Below are 24906 nucleotides of genomic sequence, written 5' to 3'. Positions count from 1 at the left end.
CGAAGTTGGGATCTCAATATTCCAATCAGTGAGATAGAACAGTGAGTTGTACGCGATGACTATCTAGAGAGGCGATACTCATCGCTCGATATATACAAAAGGATTCTGCTCATGCTTCTGAGCATACTGATCGCGCTGATCAAGGTCCTGATCATTCTGCTCAGTGTGATCAGTGTGATCAGTGTGATCAGGATGGTGTTGGTCTGAGCGCCTCTGATCATTGGATCCTTGGCGTATGCCTCAGGCCCCAGCGCCTGCTCGGGCTGAGCCTCTTGTCACATGAACCGTAACAAGTCACTGGGGCTCGGAATCCGAACTGGGGCTCGGTTTAGCCGCGAGGCCACCGGCATGCCCGTTCTGCCCTACGAGCGCTGGAGGAGCGCAGCCCGAGCCGTGGAGCGGTGTCGCGGCGCTCGCCTGGCGTCGCCTTCGTCACTTGGCTGAAGACGGGCAGAGATGGCGGCTGGCGAATGGCATGTCGTGCACGCGGTGAGCCCTTTCGTCTTCAGTTTGTCTAAGGAGAGTGACTGATTCCAACTGCGGAGAGTCACGACCCCACACTTTGGCGGCGCTTTGGCGACACTTTGAATGTACTTTAGACAAGCGAGGCGAGCTTGCGAGCGAAGTGACTGCTCGGAGCTGCGAGCCTACGAGCAATAGCGACGACGTACGATACTCGAGCGCGTAAGGTATAGGCCTCTCAAAAAGATAGCATTATTTCTTTTGGGCAACGAAAGAGCGCAAAGCGCCATAGGGCGCGCGCGCGAGAGAGGCGGCAGTGTCGTTCGGTCGAGTTGTCCAAATTGATTGTGATTTGACGCAAATTGATTAGGGTCACTCTCCCTAGTTGGAATCATTCACTCTCCTTAGACAGGTCGTTCCGTCTTGCGCGGGTGGGGGCTCTCTGCAGGGAAGGGAAGTGGACGATGATACTACCGCGAAGGGACGTTCTTCATATGCGCGCTCATGGAATGTGAGCGCGGAGGCCTCCTCTATTCGCTTCGCACCCTCTGCTGCCACAACTTCTACCGCGCGCCTGCCATCACCGCACGTTCGCGTCCGGCAAAGCAACGTCCCCTCCAGTGCCGCAGACACCGCAGAGCTTCTTGCCGGCACCCACGCCGAATCGCAGGCCACGACTCTCAGCAAGTGGCGAGATAAGCAACGCGCAATGCGCCACCAAGCGCGCACCCTCTGCCATCGATTGTAGCATGGCAGCAGTTCACCCGCTCGCCGCACTCAACACCAATGTCGGCGGGAGGAAAAAGGCCGCACTGCGGCATGAAAGTGCCGAGGATGGATCGTCGGGGAGTCAGGTCGCTCACACATTGACCGCGTGCACGCGGTGCAGACAGGTAAACCAGCACACCGAGCGTCTGTTGTTACGAGGATCAAGCCGTTGACAAACGTGTGAAGCGCAAGACGCGATGCGATCCCGGCCTGCCACGCTGCACGCCTTGCGAGCGAACGAATTCCATCTGCGAATACTACGATTCCACGCGAGGGCACAATGTCAACCGCAATTATGTAGTCTGGCTACAGCATAAATGCCGAGAGCTGGAGGAAGAGCTCGACCGAGTGGAGAACGAGGATGGCCATGAGGATCCCGAAGCTCTCATGCGCGCGGCGAACGTGCGCATGCACGATGAGAAGGAATCGAAATATCTCGGGCCCTCCAGCGGCATCGCCATCACCCGCCTGGTCATGCAGCTGGCAAAGCAGTTCACCGACGCAAAGAGTATCACAGAAATCGTGCCGGACCAGCAAGCGCGACAGATCAAGGAGTTGTATGCGCAAGAGCAGGCAAAGCCAACTTCGAAGATATATCCCTTGATCAGCGATGTTGCTGCCTCGGACCTGCCCATGCGATCTCTGGGCGATTTGTTATTACAGCTATACAAGCTGAAAGTACAGCCCATGTATCCAGCACTCCACGAGCCCACCCTAGACAAAGATTTCGACACAGCTTACGTGCAGCCGGATCATGCCACTCCGTATCAGCATTTCGTGTGCCGCATGGTCATTGCAATCAGTCTCCAGAAGATGGATACGCAATACGCAGGACTGGCGGACAGCTATTATTTGGCTGCCCTCAAGTACATGGAGGCCGTTGTACGACCGATGAACTTGAAAACCTTACAGTGTTTCGCACTCATGGCAGAGTATTCTCTGTTGACGCCGACACGCACCGCAATATACTACGTGGTGGGCATCGCAGTACGTTTGCTGCAGGCGCTAGGTCTCACAGAGGAGAAGACAATTACGAGAGGACAGCAGGATGGCACTGCCGATTGTCTTGAGATCGACCTGAGGCGGCGCTTATTCTGGTGCATTATGGTCATGGAGTGGGGCCTCGCCCATTCGATCGGCAGACCCGGCATGCTCGCGACAGGTCAAGACCACATCGATGTTGGCTGGTTCGAGACTTGTGACGATCAATTCATCACACCTGAGGGCATCAATCCAGCTGCACAACGGCCGACTCTCAAGAAATGGGTTGCTATACACTTCTTCAAGATGCGACTACTTCAGCTTGAGATTCGGAGAAAATTGTATCAGAAAAAGAGACCAGAGCCGAAAAGCGATAGCGACCCATGGTTCATTCGCATGGAGGCAAAATTGACTGCATGGAGGGATGCCGCGCCTTCTCAAGACGAGGGCGCCGGTCTCGACAAGGTCTGGTTCATTGGACGCTACAATACCATGATCGTGTTTTTGTATCGACCATCTCCCCAAGTGCCTCGACCGTCGGTGGAAGCTGCTCTCAAATGTTACGAAGCCTGCGAGTACAACATCTACATGCAGCGAGGGCAAATTGCGAAGAGAAACGTTGACCTCACGTGGATCTTCACACAGTCGCTCTTCATGGCAATCAATACAATGCTCTGGTCCTTGAGCTACGTGGAAGTGCGACGGAAGTACACCCGTGAATCAGTTGAGGGGCACCTCGCCATCGCAATGACGGCTATTCAGCAGGCCTCGGAACGTTGGCCTGGCGTGGCTTCTGCCGTTCAGCTGTACCAAAAGCTCATCTTTGCGATCATGAAGATATATGACAAGGAGGGTGATGTACCAATATCCGCCAACACGCCCTCTGATGCGGCGTCCCCAGGGTCGATGTTCCCAGACAGCCGGTCACGGGCGACGAGTCCGGCAACGCTTAGCACGCAATCTGTGGCGACGCCGCCCGAGAAGCAGCCTCCGTTCGGATACATCAATCACCAGGCGGCAAGGGGCAGTATCGAAGAGCCTCCCCCACTACCATATCGTAGCGATTCAAACTTCAGCAATGTGCCCACGCCGCCGAGGCACTTATCCAATACGGGAAATCACCATCAACAGAGTTCCGAGTCGATCACGACGATCGGATCGATGGAGTATCAGCCTCAGCACCACTACCACAGCGAACAATTCAATAGCCTGCCGGAATTCATGCCTAATCTCACAGTGCCTGGATGGACCGCTCCACAGCAGCAGCCCATGCTTAACACTTCGACACTTCCGGCTCAGCAACATCTTATCCCCTACGCGCACGAGGCTTTCGATCCAACGAACCCTGCTTATCCCTTCCCAGGCGGGTTCGACCAGGATCCGAATGGACAAGACCAACAGCCGTATGTCCCGCAGTATTGGGATATGGATACGGGAGTCTTCGGGGAAGGCCTCACCCAAATGCAGCAGCAAGAACTCATGCACTCGCTTGAGACGGACGGAATGGAGGATATTCAGACCATGATTTCGCACACGCTAGCTGCCATCACACCCAAAACAACACAAAAGCCTCAGCAGGCACCATTTTAGTGATATGATTGACATGAGGGAGGACCAAACATGCGTGACAGCGAGGAGTTGGAGGAGCGAGTCGTGTTTATCGCTATACCCAATATCAATGATTGTGACTTTCGAGTCTAGCCTGTGTGCTCATCGTGGGCTTCAGCCTCTATGACTGCTTTTTTGCAGATTGAAATTCACATGAGACTGTGGCATAGAAACTGATATTGAAATTCAGGCAGTGTAGCTATCTGCGAAGTGCCGTGCACAGTTGACTGTGCGCGGAACCAGAACTCCATGACGCCGCGCCTTGTGCCCATCTTAAAGGCTGAAGTGTCCGTGGTCGCACCTGCTCCCCGACCTCAATGTGTGCTTGCCTGTAGCTGGCGAGCGACGCGCCCTTAAAAGCGTCTTTTTCTCGTAGCACTCGATAGCCACTCGGAAACTTCTCTCTTGATCCAACCGAGAGCTCAGCCGCTGTTTTGACTCGTATCCTTCTCGCGTGACGATCAACAGCCACCGATCTGCTCCTGGTGCACCTCGAGCGAATCGCCGTCTTGCATGTCGAGCTGCGGACAATGTCAGCGTGTGTTTCTTTGAATCTACTTGCAAAACTACTCACCACATCCGGCGTATCCGTCGCGTTGACACGCTGTCCGTCGAACAGGAAGCGTACGCTTTGTGGACTCTTGCCCTGTCTGTCGCAAAAGGCATCCATGAGCTTCTTCAGCTGTGTGGAGCGCTTGATCTTGAAGAAGACTTCGTTGTTTCCGTCTGTGACTTTAATGTTCAGGTGTTCACTCGCGGGCTGCTGCGCATCGGGCTGGTCTGCAGGAGGCGTGCCGTTGTTTTCTGCCATGGTGGACTCGAGCGTGGGTGGTAGCGGGGTCGGAGGATGTACCGCGTTGGTTTTGATGTGGGAGGAAGTGGTTGGAGGGGTTTACGTTGGAGGCGGAAGAGCGAAGCGCGCTTTATACGGCCGACCGCTGACTAACGTGAGTGAGCGTGAAGCTCAGTTGAAGTTGAAGCGTTGAAGCCTTGTGGCGCGAGTGCTGTGAATTGTCGTTAGCTCGGAAGGTGGAAGTGATCTGCAAGTGGCAGTCGCATCCGCTGCAGCGGCAACAACCACGACTCAGCGTCTGACCTTGTCGAGTGGCTTCTAGGCTCTTCTGCTGCTACTACGAAGAGCGGACGTGAGCAAACAGTGTGTGTGCGCGTTGCGAATCAGATTTCCTTGTGGGACAACGCTGGACTGGATTGACGTAGAATCGAAGCCTCGAGAGTGGGGAAAGAAGGAGCGGAACGCGCCAAGAGCGTCACGATTGCTTTGTTGCTCGTTCGAGTAGTCACCAGCAGAGCAACGGTACTGCACGCGACAATGGTATGTACAACTGCTCTCAAGCGCGTCACTTCACTCTCTGATGATGAAGTGAAGCCCACAACGCCTGAAGACGGTCTGAAGACGGACCCTCCCTGTCACCCGCAAGCTTGTGCAATTCAAGGTGAGGATGCGGATGCCGTCAATGGCCGCCACGCATTAATTCAGGTTGTAGAGTGCATACAAAAGAACAACTACAAGGAGGAGAAGTGCCAAAAGCAGGTAGGTGCTCCCATGCTCACGATGAACGAAGGGCATGCTGACTTGGCCTGCAGATCGATGCGCTGTGAGACATGCGACAAAACTCGCGCTGGCGCATTCGCTGACATAGCCACGTCCAGATACGAGTGTTGCAACCTCTTCTACCAGAAGGAAGGAGATGACGCGGGCACCGTATCTTGCCCGAAGGCCAATCTGCTGAGATTGAAGATGAAGCAGCGGTCCCAGGGCATCAAGTGAGCGCTAGTTTGCGCATGTATATAAATTTTTGTCACGCTTGGAGGATATCGGGCAAACCGCGAGTCGGTTTGTCAGGTTATCCAGACAAGTGTATTTCAATCTGAGGTCACCGGAGCACGCAAAGAGGCCTCGAGGGACCTGCACAAACACTGAACGTTCGCACCGAGACTCTAAAAGTGGCCTGGTTAAAGACATTGTTGAAGAAAAAAAGAACAGAGTCGCGCAGCTGGAGAGATTTTCTAATGTAGTGCCAAGCTTCTCCTGTGTGCAGCCTTAGGCAGGAGTCAGATCCCGACTGCTGGTTTCGGCGACCTGCGATCAGACGCCAAGCGCCTCTCTGCTCTGTACGTAACAATCATCCTCCAGCACAGATTTCGTTTGCCGATGTTCCATTAGTGCTCTGGAGCCCCGTGGAGAATTGGAAGTCTCTCTGATTTGGAGTTCCATTCACCAACCTCCAAGCACAAATTTTCATCAGCAGAATCACAGCCATGGCTCGAAAAGTCATCATAGATACCGACCCGGTGAGAGGAACTGCTATTTTTGTCAAGACGATGCTAACAAGAAAAGGGGGTCGACGATGTTATGGCAATGTTACTGGCACTCTCTGCCCTGCCGGAAGAACTCGAAGTACTGCTTCTGTCGATCACCTATGGCAATATCGACGTGGAGAACTGTCTGAGAAATGTCGTTTCCATGTTCTTCCATATTGAGAAAGAGATCGAATGGCGAGCAGCTCAAGGCAAGCCCTTGGGGTTTGATGCTCTGCGCAAGACGAAGCCTATTGTTGCTGTTGGCAGCGATCATCCACTTACTGATCAAATGTTGATGGCGGACTTCTTTCGTGAGCTTTCCCCCGTTTTCGTTTACCCACCAGCAGCTGACCAAAGTTTAGATGGGAGAGACGGTCTTGGAGGGATTCATGGAACAGTGAGAGATCTGAGAGTCCGCCAACAAAGATCATTGACTGACAAGATACCAGCACCCTCATCTTACTCCGAACGAGACCTGGAAGGGCCTCTTTGATAAAGCTGTCAGCTCCGGGACAGATGCTGATAAGATCATTGCAAGTGAGCTGCGCAACGAAGGTGCAATGTTCACTGCATCGAAGGCACCGGCAGTCGAGGAAATCCTTCGATTGCTCAGAGAAAACGAACCAGGTGAGCACGGAACCAACGCGGAAGTCGCATATATTGAACGCTGACAGAGGCGCTTCCTTCCAGATATGATTACAATCGTTGCAATCGGCCCGCTGACCAACCTTGCACATGCTGCCGCACAAGACCCAGAAACTTTCCTCAGAGCCAAGGAAGTGGTGGTCATGGGCGGCAACGTTGATGAGAAAGGGAATGTAAGTGACTAGCTTCGTGGTGTTCGCGGTCCCGCAACACTTGCTAACGTAGGTCTACGGCTGGCAGATGACACCAGGTAAGTGAAGTTCGGAAACTTTCGCATGCATGTTGCCTTCGTCAGCTAACGCTTTCACCCCAGTTGCCGAATTCAACACATTCGCAGATGCAGTAGCCGCCGCTCGCGTGTACGCATTGTCTTCGCCCACTCCAAAGACTACTATGCCACCAGTGCCACCAACACCTCCGGGTCAGCAGGCTGATCAAGCACCACCGCCATACCTGGCGGATTATCCCCAAAAGCTCTCGCGTCAACTGAAGGTCACCTTGTTTCCCCTTGACATCACGGAATGTCATGCACTCAGTCGTGGCCTATTCCGAACGTTGAGTGAGCCTCTCGTGGCAGTAGGGTCGCCGCTGGCAGAGTGGGCGACGGCATTCCTCACATCGACGTTTGACAAAGTGGAGTCCCTGCAGCAGGATGTCTCTGGGGACGCGGTCGGACTGCACTTGCATGATCCCCTCTGTATCTGGTACTGTATGGCTACTGACGCGTCGGGCTGGGATATCCTCAAGGACGAAGACCTGCGTGTGGAGACATCTGGACAATGGACAAGAGGCATGTGTGTCGTTGATCGACGCACGAGAAAGAAGCGGCCCGCGGGCGATGAGGGCGAGCGACCTGGTGATGCTGGCAACTGGCTTTCTTTGAATGCAGGCAACAGATTGCAGCGCTGCATTGGCACTCCGCAGACGACTGGAAACAGTGACTTTGGGGAGTTCTTGGTGAAGCGCGTTTTCCTGTCTGGTTGACCTCAAGATATCGACAGAAGTATCTTTACTCATTCACTCAAAAGAGGCGCAACGGCGCGCGTTACACTGCATCAACTGCCGACCTAATATTGGTCAGGCAGTTGCTCAAAGAAATCTCACTTCACATTGGCTAGTCAGCAGTTGAACTAAACCTCACTTGCGTGCCTATTAATGTTCCCCACCTGCTTCTCATTGTTCATTCTCGTCACAACCCGCACACGCCACCACCCGGTCTTGCTTCGACACGCAAACAAGATGCTCTCACCACCATCAACAGGCAAGAAGCGGAAGAGGATTGACGAGGTTGAAGTACTCAAGAAGAAGGTCATTGACCTTGAAGCTGCACTCGCTCGTTGCCGCGCGCCCCTGGCCGACGCACCCAAGTGCGTAATCCAGGCCCTCGACAGTGATCGACACATTGAGCTAATATTAGTCACAGATTGGGCCAGCAGATCTTGTTCCTGTTTGTGGGACCAGAACCCCAATTCATAACGCTACATACGAACACACTCGCCCTGCCCACAGCCCACTGGCTGTACAATGTTCCGGCGAGGCTCAACGGTCTAATCCACCTTGTAGACCAAGATCCAGAGCTCGTTGCCATCTGGCGACTTTATCTGTACACGGGCAAAATCTGGTCGCAGTGGGATGGGGATATCGACGATATTGACGACGGGAAGCAGACGGTTCACGAAGACAGAGAATGGCATCGCCTGATGTTGCTACACGTCTTAGCAAAGTCTCTCAGCGATGAGGCCTTTGCAAATAAGGTCTTGGACAGCATCTTCGAAAAAGTCGAGCTATCAGACCGCTTTCCTACTGACTTGGCCGCTGAGGTCTGGGAGTACACCACTTGGGGTAACAACCTGAGAAAAGTGATCGTCGACCTTCACGTGTGGAAGGGCCAAGGTATGTAATGGTCTGCATGACTGGAGACGCACTACTAACATGTCCTAGGCTCCGGGCTTCGCGAACCACATGCTGATCGCAATGGCCCTGCCGACTTCCTCAACCGCGTCCGCACTAGTCTGACAGCTGCGGGAGGCAAAGTCAAAGACGCTGCGGTCACTTTGCCATGTGCCACTGCATCTAACCGATGTGCAAAATATCATCGCCATCACTACACCGATTATTGCGGCATAGAAGTTATGGACCTCACAGAAGCCGGAAACATGTATGAGCCGTCGACAGGCCCAGCCACGCCAACTCGCGTCCCAGCGCGCGCCTATCCGACTCCTTGATGGGCAATTGCATGTTGCCAACGGTGCAAGTGGCAGGAAGAAGACGTGTGCAACGACGGAGAATGTTGGCGAGATTGTGCTTGTTTGTTGGTCGAATCCCGAATTCTTTGGAAGCGCAGTAGTCTGAGATTGTTGACCACCAGCACGTATGATGTCTTGCAGGATTCGTGATAGCGTAGAGGGTTCAATTCGGGACCAAGTCATCTTTAGCTAGTGGGACGAGAGAATGTGTCATCAGCACTACCGCTACCTCCAACCATGCCACTCAATCCCTCAAGCCCTTCCGCAATCTCGTCCCTCCGTCTCTTATCCTCTTGCCTCTCTTGCTCTGCCAGGCTTTCTTCTCGATCGACGACAGCATACATTTTCTCTGCCATGCGTCGATTCTTTGCCTTTTCCTCGTTCAGGTGGGAACTCACCTCTCTCAGCGACCTGATCACTTCCGAATCCCAGCGAGGCTCCCGAGACGAGTTCCGAGATCGATTGCTTGCATGAGAGCTGGCGTCGCTGACACCAGCATAAGCAAACAATATATCATCCCATTCATCCTCCTGAGCTGCGATAGGCTCCTGCTCTTGCAAATGCTGGCGCAAGTCGTGTCGTTTTTGCCGCTGCTTGATGCGAGAGTTGAGATACCTTGTCAGAGCCAATGGCTGAGGTTTCTTCATGCGTAAGACCGGTATGGCGTTGGCGCTGAAGACCTTAGGGATGTGCCGTTGCCCGGAGCCGCCCAGCCATTCTCTAGGAGTGGCATGCTCAAGAATGGAAGGTGGAGAAGGGGGACTAGTCGCTGCGTCTCCCGGGCGGTACTGAAAGCTGGGCGGCGAGTCTGTGCCACGCAACGCCGTTGAGTCGAAGACATATTTCGAGATCGGCGGCCTGATCACGTTGTCTTGGGACATGCCTTCTATGATACGCCCAGTGTCGCTGTTGCGCTTGACCAGGACGACCTCGCAACGCGTACCCGTGCTAGCCATATCCTCCACGACCGCAGCATTATCTTTCTCCGTGCTCTCACTGTTGTAGTCAAAAGGCTCATTGTACTTTTCGCTAATCGAGCGCCGCGTGACTAAGGGCCCGTTCTTCACGTTTCTCGGCGCCCTCTGCAGCAGGTCCAGCACATATTGCTTGCTGTCCGCGTCGCCGGCGACCGCAGCATCCAGGTGGTCAATGGCTTCGTAGCCAGCTTCGAACAATAGCTTCAACTGGCGGTGCGACGTCGTGTGTCGGAAGCCCGCGAAACGACATCGGACGACATTACTCAGTTCGTAGCGGCGCTGGGCAGGAATGTCGAGCTTATTACATTGCGAGAGCAGGGCGCGATAAAGCGCGATCGCCGCGAGTCTGTGAGCGCCGGACTTGTGGGCGACGACGAACCTGGGCATATACGAATGGTCGTGTCGCGTTGGCAGAACGTGGGCTGGATGCAGCTGACCGCAGCTCGGGGTCTGTTGCCGATGTGCTACTGTTTTGATGCTCCCTAATCAAGTTTTCATGGAAAGCTCGCCAAAAGGGCAGGCGTGCGTGAACTTCCAGACCGGGCGTCAAACATCTCGCTGCTGTCAACAAAATACCAACAACGGAACGCACCGAAGCCGACATGCAGCAGCGGTGATAGTACTCTCAAGGCCAGCATGGAGGCCTATCCGCCTGATTATGTCCAACACAACCTGCCGCTGGTATTGTTGTCTGGCTTGGGACAGCTGGACCACGATTCGGCCAAGTCGCCTCCTGCCCGACAGGACTCTGGCGCCCGGATTTCGACCGAATCGCCAGAATGCCGTTCAGATCAAGCAAAGCGACTCCTGCAAGCGTTCAGATCGTTAGGCGGCACAGATAGCGCCTGGAATTCCTCAGCCCAGCCCGGCCCCACAAGTAGCATTCGATTCAAGATCAAAGCTGTGGGCAGGACTTACAGTCTTCCGCCCCGGAAGGCTGCTCCCCTATCACAGTCACCGGGAGCAGAAAGCCCACATATTGCGAGGAGCACCGAACTCCACTCTCCGTTATCACCTCTGTCGCCTGGCTCGCCAGTCTTTCCTGATGGCGTTTTCACCCCTTTGTGGCTGCACAAACACCAAGAGCAAGTGCCTTGCCTCGTGCTGGCTGCGTTCCAGATCAGTGCCAATGAAGCTTCACAGGATGAGCGCCTGAGAGGAGACATTAATGCTATTCGCAATGCTCTTACTCGCTCCATGTTTAAGACCCGCTTTGCAGTATTGCTTATTAGCGATCGAAGTATTCTCGAAGCGCCGGACCTTGAAGACCGACTGGGCATGATACGCAGGGCAACAAACTTGGATTCCAAGTCAGGGCTGTTTTTCATGCCTCCAATGGGCTCAGATGCTGAGATTCAGACGTTCGTTCAGGACATGATGAAGGTCTTGCAGCCGCAATGTGTAGACTATTACCGAGACTTGACTAAGCATGCCCGCCGCAAGAAAGCGAGGGGTGGTCCTCCTCCCCTATCGCACACGCCAGTGGGTGGAGCGTCCCAAGCAACGACCCAATCTGGTTGGAATGTGCGATACGAGTTCAAGCAGGCCGTGTTCGCGGAATACAGACAGGAAATGGATGTAGCTGAGCGACATTTCGCTGCTGCTCTAGAAGAACTCTTCAGTACTGAGGGCGGTGTCCTCGAGACAACGACAAATGTAGGTTGTCTTGCACGATGCACCAATCACTGGTCCCGAAGTGAATACTGACTGACAGTCTGATGTCTAGTGGTCTCCAAGATGGAACGAAGCAAGATTGTTGTCAGACGTGACTGCTTTGCGGATCCTTCGATGTCAATTGTGGCTCGGGCAAACCACAGGCGCTGTTCAATCATGGACCAGCTACAAGCACCGCATGAAAGACCTGATCGACCGGAGAGGCAAGGGATCAGGAACGTACAGCTGGGCTGCTTGGGAGGGTAGATGGGCTGTCATCATGTCACAGCTGATTCAGCGTGCTGAGATCCCTTCCTTGCAAAGACCTCCCCCTGAAAGTTCTACGGAAGTAGCAGTGTTTGCCGAACCAGAAAGAGTTGCTTTAGCGACAGAGCGACTACGTCCGTGGGACTTACTGCATCATCCAGGCTACTGGCTGCGGCTTTTTTCTCAAGGCATTCGAGCTCGATGGGAAAGGGCTCTGGCTATTCCAGATGAGGACCGCTTGTCACCAGGGCAATCGCCAGCCTCGTCAGTAGCGAACCGCTGGAAAACTTACGATGCATATCTCGTACCCGACCCTCACGAGGAAATGTCTGTCTCCGCGGAGGGAGGCCATGATCATGTCGCAGAGCTTGGTACTGCTTGCATGCAAGCGTTCAAGGAATTTGCCGCTCGTCAGCAATTGCGTATGAGCGAGCAGATAAGACTTGAACTTGCCGAAGACCTCATTTCGGCAGGTCAACGCTCGGATGCCATCAAGATACTGATGGAAATATGGAAAAGCTGCACATGGCGAGAAGACGAGTGGCACATTCCATTTGCACGTCTACTGCGTATGCTTCTTGACTGTGCACGCCAAGAAAACACGGAGCAATATTCCTCGATAATACCAGCCGTGACATGGGAACTTCTTGCTATTGCAAGCGATGGTCCATCGGACATGCCGCTCGATTTGATGAATTGCATGCCCGCGCCGTCCGAGAATGGCGTTATCACATTGACAAACAGAGACGGAGACAGGCTATGTCCTTTCACCGTGTCTTTTGCCTTCGCAACGCAGAGCAGTTATGTCGGTGAGTCGCAACAATGCCAGCTGACATTGATGCTGAACACTGCCACGATGGCCAAGCCGATACAGCTCTCGTCCGTCCATATTCGACTCGGGAAGAAGCACGTGCACGTTAACCACGAGCCTGGCAGCACGCAAAGCTCGACGGCATCGGAACTGACGATCTTGCCATCGTTTGCTGAGCACGATAGTGGCAGCTCCGACGTCACAGCAGACCTACTCTTCAGCCCACGGAGCACCAGGACTTTTCAGTTCGAGATCATGCTTCGTGAGGCGCAGGTGTGCCGCATCGACGACGTGATCATCTATGTCAAAGAATCTAGCTTCAGTCTGGAGCATGTTCTGGCAGATCATTGCATCTTACCTCTGAACCGGTGGCAGGTTTGGAGCGACGAAACAGTTGATAGTCTGTTGCTTCCTCACGTGGACCCCAAAGCAATCACAGTCTTGCCGAAGCCACCGAAACTGCAGATCTCGCTTCTGGAGCCCCGGAAACAGTATTTTACTGACGAGCATATACGCCTGCGCGTGAACGTGTTCAACGAGGAAACCGATTGCATAAGCGGTACAATCACATCCGCGCTTGTTGGCACCACCGAAGACCCAGCAACAAGTCTGAGATGGGCTAGTGACGACGCTTCTGGTGCACCGGCAGTAATATCGGATCTCTCTGCGTCCTCGAGTGCAACGAAAGAACTTCTCTTACAAGCACCTACTGAAGCATCAAGCATCGCTTTGACCCTGGAGGTGCAGTACGCTCTGAAATCAGATCCCGACACCATTCTGTCGAAAGTCGTCACATTCGATTTGTCCTTCGTGCCTGCCTTCGAAGCCACCTTTACGTTCTTACCACGCTTGAATCCGGACCCATGGCCGAGCTATTTCTCGAATACCAGCACAGACACACCCACTGGCATTAAGCAACAATGGGGACTTCGCGCTCAACTGGCATCGCTGACCGATCAAGATGTTCTGCTGCGCACATTGGAAATTGCTGTTCACGAGGCACAGGGTGATGTACTATGCACCGTTGCGGACGCTACACGAACCAGCGAAGTGCTGCTTTCGGCGCAGGCGAGGCACATGTCGGAATTCGAGCTTCTTTCACAAAAGATCTCTCTGGATGATCGCCGACCAAGCCATATTGACCTCTCGTTGATTGCAACATGGTCGGTAGGGACTGCCACTGAAACGGCAGAAACGATCATCGCTGTGCCTCGCCTCACAGTTCCTACGTCGGAGCCTAGGGTGCTCTGTACCATCGAACGTGGTCAGACGGGTGCGAGCCCCATCTTACGCTACCATCTCGAGAACCCCTCTACTCATTACCTCACGTTTGCTTTGACAATGGAAGCAAACGATGACTTTGGGTTCAGCGGAGCAAAGTATCGTGCTCTGAGCCTTGCGCCGCTCAGTCGAAGCCAGGTCGAGTATCGACTGCAGCTTCACAATGATGCAGAAGGAGGCTCCTGGATTGCTCCGAACTTGCAGGTTGTCGATTCCTATTACAACAAAACTTTGCGAGTCCATCCAGGTAGCGCTCACGTCAAGCTAGCTGCCGATAAGACGGTCCTAGCCTGGACAGGAGTGGACAACGAGACCACTTCATGAGGTGCATTGATCCGGTTCATTCATTCGATGCAGAAGCACGGTTGAGGCGCTCCTGTCAGTAGCGACGCACGGACTTGCACTGGATCGAAGACTCTCTACGGCACGAAAAGCAATCACCAGATTTTCTGGCGTCGAACCGTTTTGGCTGGACTGAAGTGACCTCTTCCCCTCGGGCCTTCCTCGCTGAATTCAAGATCTTATCCGGTCGCTTGTACTAGCGCGCTTTCCGGCAACTTCCGCCCTTCATATTGCGTCAGAGTTCGCTTGTCAAACGCGTGGCTCGTGGTTCTAGATTTCAAGCCAACGCGATGGACGAGGAGCAAGCTTCGAAATTTGCACTTCACGCGAGCTGTCGCGAAGGTCAGAGTAAGCAAAAGGACAAAGGTAAGAGAACATGTGAACTCGTCTAACAACAGCCAGCACGACAGGTCGAATCGCTGCTGAACGCCGACAAGAAACTCGCCAACAGACGAGACGATGATGATCGACTCCCGCTACACTACGCCGCGTCCTACAATCGGACCGCCATTGTCGAGATATTGTCAGACGTGAAGGGGTTCGATGTCGACGCACAAGATGGAAGTGGATGGACGGCCTTGATGATGGCAGCGAGCTTGAAAGACGGCGACGAGATGGTGGATCTGCTGCTCAACAAGGGCGCCGATCCAGACGTCAAGAACAACAATGGACAAACCGCCCTGTTCTTTGCTGCATCCAAGTCGAACCTCGACACGGCGAAGAAGCTCATTGCTCACAAAGCCAGTGCCAGGGTCAAGGACAGGCGCGGACAAATGCCCCTCCACCGAGCTGCAGCGGTCGGCAACGTACCCATTGTTAAGCTGTTGCTGGAGCATCGTAGTCCCGTCAATGGATCAGATGTTGATGGGTTGACGGCATTGCATCACGCCATTGCCGAGGGACACGGACAAACAGCCGTGGAATTGTTGAAGGCTGGATCGGATGGCGCAAAGCGAGACAGTGAAGGCAAGTTGCCCATACAGTTAGCCCCGGACAAGTCGGTGCGCGAATTCATATTGCGAATGGCGGAGGAAGAGGGGATAGAGCTTCCTACATCGTAGCATGAAGATCACCGCCAGCAGATCACCTGGTGCACTGTGATCGTCATGCCTGCGGTAATAGCACGAGTCCCGAAGAGAGGGTTAGCCTCACGCTTGAGAAGCTCATAGCTCCCACTCCCGTGCATATATGCCTCATCAGGTGGAGTGACGAGGCACCCAAATGGCCTCGTCAAACGTGTGTGAGAATATGCGTGCCAGGTGGTGCTGCACGCACGCAAAGCATGGTCTCGCTTTCCAGACCCGGCTGTGGGGCATCATGCAGGGCATTGGTGCATGGGACCTGCGGATTGCTAATGGGCCCTTGACCTTTTACTATTGGGCCCTTGACTGCGATATTCTGCGTAACATCCGCTTCCGCACGGACTCCAAACTGTGCTTAGACAAGCGAGGCGAGCTTGCGAGCGAAGTGAGTACTCGGAGGTGCGAGCCTGCGAGCGGAACGACGACGTACGATACCCGAGCGCGTGAGGCATAGGCCCCTTAAAAGGATAGCATTATTTCTTTTAGGCAACGAACGAGACCGAGCCGAAGGCGAGTGTCGAGAGAGGCGGCAGTGTCTTGCAGTCGAGTGTCAACCGTAATCGTGGGTACGGCTACCCTACCCTAAGCAAGTCAAGGGCCCAATAGTAAAAGGTCAAGGGCCCATTAGCAATCCGCATGGGACCTCCGACTCCAGTTGCTTCTCTGCAGCACGCAGCCTGACGAAAAATTTCGCCATCTGCGGGCCCCAATGGATTCCTCAGCGTGCGAACGAATTGCGGGCGTCTCTCTTCATGTGTTGTGGGCAGCGAGAGTTTCGGGTAGCTGCCGCTAGCAACTTGATTGCCGTGAGCGTGGGCGCAAAGCCAGTTTCTGTGCATTTCGGCTGCCAGTAGACGTTGCGCGTTCTTTTTGTGATCCTTGATCATTGCAAGCTTTCGCATCTCTTGCCGTCTGCCAGCTTGTGACTGCCCGTTCGCCAGCCAGTCGGAGCAATGAGGAGCTGAGCGTGGAGGACTTCGCTGGACGTCTGTCTGTGCTTGTTGGCCCGCCCAGCGCCGGTCGAGGGAGGAGACTTTGTTGGCACTGGCACTGGCGTGATCGTCTTACTTTTGCACGACAATGTCCTCCTTCCGGCACTTCAAGCGGCGGAGGATGTCTGCACTATCAGGCGCCGGAGACGTGGACGACCTTGCAGCTGACGGCGCCTCCTCCGGTACCAGGCCTCGCGCAAGAGCACACTCCATCACTTCCGCCTATGGCAACAGCCTTCCCAGCAGATCTCACATTCACAATGTAAATCACAGCAGCCAATTACAAGGTACGCGAGCTCCTTATCTAGACTTTCTGTTGGAAACCCACTCACTACTCGCAGATGTCCAATACTCCTCCTCTGGCGTTCGCGAGCAGACGGCAGAGTTGTCGTCGTCCTTCTTGGGCGACTCTGAAATGGCAAAGCACTTTCAACACCTGGAACCCAACAGGCAGCAGCTCTCCTCCGTGAATGACCCCATCGAAGAGCAGAGCGAACCAGTGACACCGGACGAGCCAACTGAGCACCGAGGATCTGACTTTCCAGGCTTGTTGTCCTCTGGTAACGACGCGTTGTTGATATACAATGAGAACGGAACGAGACCTTTTCAAGGCACTGGACTTCGCCGATCGTCCACCCGTCACTCACAAGCCATTGAGGATCAAGAGGACGTTGAAGCAGCAGCGAGAGCACCTCTATTGCCCCGCGAAAGGATTTCCTCGTACCGGAAGCAGAGATATGGCACCACGCCGGATGCTGAGGGTCAGCCAGTCGCCAGGGAAGGCGACCGAGGGTTCTGGAACAGATGGGCTCTGCGCACCCCATCTGTCAATGCTGCCAAGCATCGCGCGAAAACGGTCGCAAACCCCAAGAGCTGGGATGCTCGCAAGATCTACCAAGCAGCGATTGTGCGACCCGTAAGTACTTTGCCTTCGGTTTTCCTGGGTCTGTTGCTTAATTTGCTGGATGCTCTCTCCTACGGAATCATCTTGTTCCCCCTCGGCGAAGAAGTGTTTTCACAAATGGGTGCCGACGGAGTGTCCATGTTCTATGTCAGCTGCATTGTTTCGCAGCTGGTGTACTCTACAGGCAGCATCTTCCGAGGAGGCGTCGGTTCTGAGATGATCGAGGTCGTACCATTCTTCCACAAGATGACATATATGATTATGGCCCGAATGGGAACCGAAGACCCGGATGCCTTGAGAGCTACAGTCATCACCTCATACGCCATGAGCTCTATCTTGACAGGAATCGTCTTCTTCGGTCTTGGAACCGCGAGACTGGGCAACCTCGTCTCATTCTTCCCGCACTCCATCTTGGTTGGTTGCATTGGTGGCGTGGGCATCTTCCTCTTCTTGACAGGCTTGGAAGTATCTGTCCGGCTAGACGGCAACTTAGAGCCCACGAAGGAGGTGTTCGACAAGCTTATTGCACCAATGAGTATTGCTCAATGGCTGCCACCTTTGTTGCTTGCGATACTCCTTCTCGTTATCAAGCGGTACTACGACAAGCCGTTCTTGGTACCGGCATACTATATCGCCATTACCGCCATCTTCTACATTGTGACTGTCGCCGTACCGTCGCTCAACATGGAGAAGTTGCGCGAAGCTGGATGGGTGTTTGAAGGCCCAGCTGCTGACACGACCTTCTACAACTTTTACAGCTATTACCAGTTCAGCATCGTTGATTGGAAGGCTGTCATCATGACTATTCCTTCTCAGCTGGCTTTGTGCTTCTTTGGCATCCTACATGTGCCGATCAACATCCCGAATCTGGCTATGAAAATGCAGGAAGACAACGTGAGCCTCAACCGGGAGCTGATCATGCACGGAGTCTCCAATACGCTGTCAGGATGCGTTGGCAGTATCCAGAACTACCTGGTCTATGTGAACAGCGTACTGTTCATGGATACTGGTGGCGACTCTCGGCTCGCTGGCTATATGCTTGCCGCAGCAACGACCGTTCTTTGGATGATCGGACCTGTTGTCATTGGTTACGTGCCAGTGATTGTGGTCGGGACACTTATCTACTATCTAGGAATAGACTTGGCGAAAGAAGCACTCTGGGACACGCGTGGAAGACTGGCCAACCTGGAATACTTGACGATCTTCGTTATCGCCGTTGTCATGGGCATCTATGACTTCGTCGTGGGCGTTGCCATCGGCATCGGCTTGGCATGCCTTGTCTATGTCGTGCAGACGTCAAGAAAGTCTGTGATCCGAGCAGAGTTCTCCGGCGAAATTGCCGAGTCAACGGTGCGCCGTCATGCCAGGCAACGAGCATACCTTCACCGCGTTGGACCTCAGATCCGGGTTGTTAAGATCGCAGGCTACCTGTTCTTCGGCAGTATCGTGGACGTGGAGAAACGAGTCCGTGCAACTATAGACGCGGAGACATTTGCTCAGGCGCCCATTCGATACCTGATATTGGACTTCTCCCACGTTACCGGCATCGACTTCTCAGCAGCAGAGGCCTTTGGACGTATGCACCGCATTCTCAGGCGAAGGGATGTAGAATTAGTCGTCGCTGGGGTCAACCTCACCGACGATGTTGGACGCAATCTGCAAAGAGATGGCCTCTTTGAGGAGAGCGACGAGACCCCGCCACCAAAAGTGTTTGAGAACCTGAATGGTGCTCTGGAGGCGTGCGAAAATGCCCTTCTCATCACACTGACGGAGAAGCAGTCGCAGAGCTTGAGGACAGGTGGAGACTCTCCTCCGATGGCAATTCCCGATCAGCACAAGCCATCGCCAATTTCTCAATTAGACAGCATTGTGGGCTCACCGCGTGCATTTGCTCGACATGCGGCCGCGGCGCAGACCATCACAGAGGTGAACCAACCCGAGCAAAACAGGTGGCAGAGTCTGAAACAGCCCTTGCCGCTGATCTTGCAAGCCTTCCAAGACTTGACAACCAAAACCGAAGACTTCTGGTTCCGAGCGGTTCCATATTTCGCGAGGAGAGAGTTGACAAAAGGGCAGCTGCTATACAGGAAGGGCGATCGACCGGATGGCTTCTATCTCCTCCAATCCGGACTGCTTCGTGCGGACTACTCGCTCGAGCAAGGCAATTACTACGAATCGATTGTGGCAGGCACGACTTGTGGAGAATTGCCATTTTTCAGCGAGACCGAAAGGACCTGTAGCGTCTACGCCGAAACGGATTGCATTGCATGGCTATTGACCCCCGAGAAATGGGAAGAGCTTCAAAAGAAGGACAGTGAAGTGGCGCAGGAATTGTTGAAGGTTGGAATGAAGCTCAGTGCGGAGCGAATGAATGCTATTACTAGTTATGTGTTGATTACGGCGAGTTGAGTGGAATTCTGTGATAATCATTGTTACAATATATTGGAGACGAGAGGGAGCTCAAGCTCAGGCCAGGTTTGGTTGGAAAAATGGCGGGATAGTTGCTTGGAAAGATGTGATTCTCTCAGCGAGGCGTTGGCGGTTCGCGGAACGCACGTGGCGACTGCACTGTTGCTTGGTGATACTATGGAACCGGCGGTAGGGTCTGTTTGGAAGCGGTTGTTGCGGTGCTGCAGCTCAAGCGGCTGTACCATGCATCGTGCTCGGAATCGACAATTGTGCAGCATGGTGACGTCTTGGGATGGAAGTGGTAGAACTACATATCGTTATCCTAGACCCAGTTTTTCCGGAGTATACTCCACCTCATGCTTCCTGCAGCTGACTGACTGATGAGAATCTTACTACCATGCACACGTGCGAGGGAAAGAGCTCTGGACAGATGTACTCACACGGCTGTCAGAATAATGCACATGTTCGAGACCGAAATCCTTCTCAGCCGCGCAGCCACGAAATTCCTCGCAACGACGACCCTGATCACGGGAAGGCGCCGCCACTCAGGGGAATGAATAGACTGTCGACCGCCAAGAATCATGCTCCCGCGTCACGCACCGGCACGAGCGCCATTGGAATAGCGTGGGCGGCAAGAAAGCATGTCCTCGACGAAAAAACGCCAAATGCATTTGGGAAAAGCTTTGGCTAGAACTGGTTGTACAGACACGTTGTTTACACGCCAGAACAACACGACGGCCTGGATCTTTTGTGCGGTTGGAGGCTCGGTTCCCTGCTATTTGTGGTGAAACGCATTGCTTCGATAATTCTGTTCCGTAGACAAGGTTGAAGCGACATGTCGCAGGGTATTGTGAGGTGCGGTGTATCTGAAGCACGAAGGGCAATGTGGAGATTCGGTGATTGGCCATTCAGGTGTCGGACTCGGTTCCACAAGGCTTGTGCCAAACGCCTCCCGAAGCCCAGCGATTCGCGTTTCGCGTCTGTCATGACACGTGAGCGTTGGCAGAGTCTGAGTCGCGATGGATGGAACTGGCCGCGTCGAGTTGTGCAAAGGCATTTTCCGGCGTTGAGGTTGGAGCACTTTGCGAAGTTGTCTATCAGAGGCAAGCGTTCACTTTATTGGAAGGGAGCGGTCTGGCGACAGCTTGGTCTGGAACACGTGCCGTGCGCTCTCACATATATACTGATCAACACTGCGATCCATAGTAGGACATGTGACGGGAGGGCCTGAAGTCGTGGCGCCCGGCCGTGGAAATGCCGGCAAAGATAGCGTTTAAGCACGGCAGCTTCTTGGGAGAGTCGTGTTTCACGCATCCATGGTTCCCTGGTGACAGGATGCAGTGTTGGGAGATTTGGGGAGGGAGGCTGAAGCGGAGCGTTGCACAACGGCACGGCGAGTACCGGGGCAAGCAGTGTGGCAGCACATGCGAGCGACCAGCTCCTGCTCGCGGACGGTGTGCGAAACAGGTGATTCGCGCACGAGTCGACATTGGCTGCGAAGACGCAATCTCACACGCTGCTCGGCGCGGCGCAGAGCTCGCAAGCAGCTGTATGCCTGCTCGCTGGGCGGGGTCGACGGGGGATATCGTGCTGGTGACCTGTCTGGCCTGATGACTTGAGTGCATCTCAGATCCGCGAGGCCGTCTGTCCAAAAGTTTTTGTCGTTCAGGTGCAGCGGATCGACTACTGCGCTAGCGCGTTTCCCGCACAGACAGCGCGATATAGAGAAAGCGTCGTGTCTCAGCAGATTTCGGCGGCCAGGGAGGGCGTGCGAGGGGCGCACTATTGATTGACACGGCGGACGAGCCTCACACGGTCCATATGTGCGGATTGGTATTGTTATCACTGCTGTATGTTCACATGTACAGTATTCTCCTGCTGAGGTGTGGTGGAGTGAGCGGCGGCTGGCTGCAGTAGCTTTGCAAGGGACTGCGTCTGCGTCGACCATCACCATCAAATCGCGTCAACTGGCCGGCCGCTGATGTCGTCTGACCATCTCACGGCCACCAGCGTCGGGACAGCCATACAGCAGTGCAGCACAGCACAGCGCAGCACAGCACGCAGGCCGGCGCACGCTGAGAGCGCTCTACCGCAACGAAAGTGGAGCCAGCGCGAAATTGGATTGCAGAGCTTCACGGTGCACGGTGCATGCGTGCTGTTCGCTTCGTCAAAAGCATCTCCTGCCGCCCTTCTCCCCAAACCACTGCACTGCAACTCCTTATCCAGCGTTTGCCCTTTCTTGATACCCGTTCTGTCTGCTTCCACTCCCTTCCCCAGCCCACCCGACGCAGTCAGCAGTGTACCACTTCTCCATCACCCTACTGTAATCGAGAAGCCATGTCGGACGCCCAGCAGCAGGCACAGACTGCTCCCGTCACCGAGACCGTCGTGACCGATCCCGCCACCGCCACGAGCATCACCAAAGACGCTCCTGTCGCTGACGCCGTCGTCGACACCGAGGCCGCAAAGAACGACGCTGAGCCCGCCGCCACTACTACCACCGATGCTGCTCCAGCCGAGTCAACAGAGGTGGCAGAAAAGGCGGTAGAGCCAATTACCGAAGGGCAGCTTGCATACAAGGGCCCAGGTCTCCTCAAGTGAGTCGGACGCGTTTTATCGGAGCGAAAATACAGCACGTATTGACATGAACAAGGTCCATCATTCCATCCAAGAAGGAGTTCTGGCTGAGCGACGAGGCTGTCGCTCCTCAAAACCTCGACCTCTACCTCCGTGGCGAGAAGCCAGAAATCTCCCACCCCGTCGTTGCTTGGGCAAGCCACACCGGCAAGGGTCTGTTGTTCTTCAACAAGAAGGGCGAGACCAACCGCACACACCCATCTGACGTCCTCGCGCTCTACGACGCCAGCGACCTGAAGAAGTCCGCCCAGCACGAGTTCTCCTTCAAGCTCAACGGCGACAATCACACATTCAAGGCTTCCAACGATGCTGAGCGTGACGGCTGGTACCTCTCCATCGAGCGAGCGATTGAGCACGCCAAGGCCTCCAAGGAGGAGATCCGTGCCAGTGAAGGCTACAAGGCCGAGATCGAGAAGCTGAGTAAGTATTGACGACGCGCACCACGCAACGGAAACACGACACTAACGTCAAACCAGACAAGCCAAACGTCGTTGGCGCTGCCACTACCCGCAGCCTCTCCAAGCCAAAGAAGAGCACCGATGTCCCACCCACTGAGCGCATTGGCTCATCCGACGGCGAGGCTGATGAGGACAAGAAGAAGAGCCAGAAGAGCCGCTCCACATCTCGCGGCATCTTGAACCGCTTCAAGGCCAACAAGGAGGAGTCTGCCGAGAAGAAGATTGAGGGTGAGGACAAGAAGGAGGAGGTCAAGGCCTCTGAGGAGACTCCAGTCGCTGCCTCCACCGAGGCTGCACCGATCGTGGCCAGCACCACTGCTGCCGAGATTCCTGCTGCCGCCGAGGTGGCAGCTGAGGAGAAGGCTGTTGAGACGCCAGTTGAGGAAAAGGCGAAGGGCGGCAAGCGTGGTAGCATCTTTGGCCGTGTCTCGTCTGGCTGGAGCGGACTCCGCAGCCCAGCCAAGGAGAAGGACATCAAGGACGCTGAGCTCAAGAACGAGACTACTACTGCTGCTCCAGTGTCTGAGAACCCACCAGTTCTCCCAGAGACCGCTGCCACCACCGATTCCACCGCCGTCACGGCCATTCCGGCAGTCGAGGAGCCTGTCGCCGAGACCAAGACTGAGGAGAAGAAGGATGAGGTCGCTACACCCAACAAGGAGAAGAACAACTTCTTGTCTGGCATCGGAGGCTTCATCAAGCGCAACCGCAGCGTCAGCCCCAACACCCACAAGAAGGAGGCTGCAAGAGCCGATGAGACCGTGGCTGCTCCAGCTGAGACCGCCGTCACAGAGCCAGTTGTCAAAGCTGAGGAGCCAGCAACTGAGAGCGCTGCCACCGCTGCAGAGCCATCCACCGAGGCCCCAGCCGAGAAGGTCGAGGAGCCAAAGACCGAGGCCACCACTCCTAACAAGCGCCAGTCGGTGCTCGGCAGCCTCGGTCGTCGTGCCAGCAAGGCTCTGAACCGCATTCAAGCTCCAAAGAAGGAGAACGCCGCCCCAGGTGCCACTGATGCCAAGGCCGAAGAGACCGCTGCCGTGAAGCCAGCTGAAGAGACCCCAGCCGTCAACAGCGAGACCAAGAAGGAAGAGCCAGAGGCTCAGAAGACCATCGGCGACGTCGTTCCTGATGCCGTCAACGTTGGTCAGCCACAGCAGCAGCACAACACTCCTGCCGTCACTGCCAGCGCTTAAACATCTGATGCTTCAAGTGACTGGCTTTCGGTCCGACGCAGCGACATTCGAGAATGTCGACCAGTTCGTGGTGGCCGCCATACTGCCCAACGAACATGGCCTCATTTGCGATGTCACCCCTACAATGATACCCCTTGCTCACGCTTTCCGCTGCGTCGCACCTAATCTCCAACTCCCGACACTCGCTCATGGTCTGTGGCAGCCAACTTTGTCAGTTGCATTTCTGCATTGGGAACAAGGATCTGCTTTCGGTGGCGTCTGCTTTTGGATGGATACCACATTAGTTTGTTTGCATTGATGTTTAGTGATGCGAATACCCCTGAAACGATGATACCCGTTTAGAAGCGGTTAAGGTAGAATAGTCTGGTAATACAAATGATTTCACATGTTCCGCGCTTGCTGCAGTGTGCCGTTCCATCGAGTGCTTGATGAGTTTTCCGTGCGCACAACATCTGCTCAAGCAAGTGTGTAGTGTCGGCATCGATATCATGCCACTGACGCAGGACACGCAAGAATGTACGAAGGTATGGCGAGTGGCAGCCGGCGGCCGAGAGGTGAAGTCATCCGTCCCTATTGGGTGTCGACCTCGCACCGCACACTAACGTACGCCAGCTGCATGAAGGCCTCTAGAACACGCCTCTCGCCCGCCTTTCTCCTTCTTGCCTGGCGCGGTATTCTTCTGCTACAGTGCGAGTAGTCGCGGAGTTGCTGCCGTTCGTTCCTGCTTGTCGCGCCGTTACCAAATCCCTCCTTCGACTGCCTTCTCGCTGCCCTTTGTCCCATATCCTCGCGTATTCAACCTTGCAGACATCTCACAGACAGCATCGCTAATCGGCAACGTCGCTGGCGACAGGCATTAGCAATCTCG

General features: G+C 54.6%; 9 protein-coding genes across 9 annotated transcripts; 7 read left to right on the top strand and 2 right to left on the bottom strand.

The window, feature by feature from the left end:
• Positions 1–1211: 1211 nt before the first annotated feature.
• Positions 1212–3801, top strand: CKM354_000364100 (uncharacterized protein; the record flags this gene model as incomplete). The annotated part of the gene is made up of 2 exons (XM_044798847.1): positions 1212–1355; positions 1417–3801. 2 exons carry the CDS (start codon positions 1212–1214, stop codon positions 3799–3801), a joined length of 2529 nt encoding a protein of 842 aa, XP_044654782.1.
• A 479-nt stretch (positions 3802–4280) lies between these two features.
• On the bottom strand, positions 4281–4630 carry CKM354_000364000 (uncharacterized protein; the record flags this gene model as incomplete). The annotated part of the gene is made up of 2 exons (XM_044798846.1): positions 4281–4340; positions 4394–4630. 2 exons carry the CDS (start codon positions 4628–4630, stop codon positions 4281–4283), a joined length of 297 nt encoding a protein of 98 aa, XP_044654781.1.
• Positions 4631–6099: 1469 nt separating this feature from the next.
• On the top strand, positions 6100–7770 carry CKM354_000363900 (uncharacterized protein; the record flags this gene model as incomplete). Its single annotated transcript, XM_044798845.1, has 7 exons — positions 6100–6132; positions 6179–6452; positions 6504–6538; positions 6591–6768; positions 6832–6959; positions 7012–7036; positions 7100–7770. The coding sequence occupies 7 exons, from the start codon at positions 6100–6102 to the stop codon at positions 7768–7770; spliced, it is 1344 nt and encodes a 447-aa protein (XP_044654780.1).
• A 255-nt stretch (positions 7771–8025) lies between these two features.
• Positions 8026–9011, top strand: CKM354_000363800 (uncharacterized protein; the record flags this gene model as incomplete). The annotated part of the gene is made up of 3 exons (XM_044798844.1): positions 8026–8153; positions 8210–8679; positions 8728–9011. 3 exons carry the CDS (start codon positions 8026–8028, stop codon positions 9009–9011), a joined length of 882 nt encoding a protein of 293 aa, XP_044654779.1.
• Positions 9012–9217: 206 nt separating this feature from the next.
• On the bottom strand, positions 9218–10396 carry CKM354_000363700 (uncharacterized protein; the record flags this gene model as incomplete). The annotated part of the gene is made up of 1 exon (XM_044798843.1): positions 9218–10396. One exon carries the CDS (start codon positions 10394–10396, stop codon positions 9218–9220), a length of 1179 nt encoding a protein of 392 aa, XP_044654778.1.
• A 249-nt stretch (positions 10397–10645) lies between these two features.
• Positions 10646–14345, top strand: CKM354_000363600 (uncharacterized protein; the record flags this gene model as incomplete). Its single annotated transcript, XM_044798842.1, has 2 exons — positions 10646–11665; positions 11736–14345. The coding sequence occupies 2 exons, from the start codon at positions 10646–10648 to the stop codon at positions 14343–14345; spliced, it is 3630 nt and encodes a 1209-aa protein (XP_044654777.1).
• A 308-nt stretch (positions 14346–14653) lies between these two features.
• On the top strand, positions 14654–15424 carry CKM354_000363500 (uncharacterized protein; the record flags this gene model as incomplete). The annotated part of the gene is made up of 2 exons (XM_044798841.1): positions 14654–14711; positions 14766–15424. The coding sequence occupies 2 exons, from the start codon at positions 14654–14656 to the stop codon at positions 15422–15424; spliced, it is 717 nt and encodes a 238-aa protein (XP_044654776.1).
• Positions 15425–16525: 1101 nt separating this feature from the next.
• Positions 16526–19750, top strand: CKM354_000363400 (uncharacterized protein; the record flags this gene model as incomplete). Its single annotated transcript, XM_044798840.1, has 2 exons — positions 16526–16724; positions 16779–19750. 2 exons carry the CDS (start codon positions 16526–16528, stop codon positions 19748–19750), a joined length of 3171 nt encoding a protein of 1056 aa, XP_044654775.1.
• Positions 19751–22087: 2337 nt separating this feature from the next.
• On the top strand, positions 22088–24038 carry CKM354_000363300 (uncharacterized protein; the record flags this gene model as incomplete). Its single annotated transcript, XM_044798839.1, has 3 exons — positions 22088–22347; positions 22404–22807; positions 22864–24038. The coding sequence occupies 3 exons, from the start codon at positions 22088–22090 to the stop codon at positions 24036–24038; spliced, it is 1839 nt and encodes a 612-aa protein (XP_044654774.1).
• Positions 24039–24906: the final 868 nt, after the last annotated feature.

This window comes from Cercospora kikuchii (genome assembly GCF_019650295.1).
Source record: "Cercospora kikuchii DNA, contig_00002, whole genome shotgun sequence".
NCBI lineage: Eukaryota > Fungi > Ascomycota > Dothideomycetes > Mycosphaerellales > Mycosphaerellaceae > Cercospora > Cercospora kikuchii.
The sequence above is the reverse complement of the archived record's forward strand: the minus strand, read 5'-3'. Positions and strand labels throughout refer to the sequence as shown.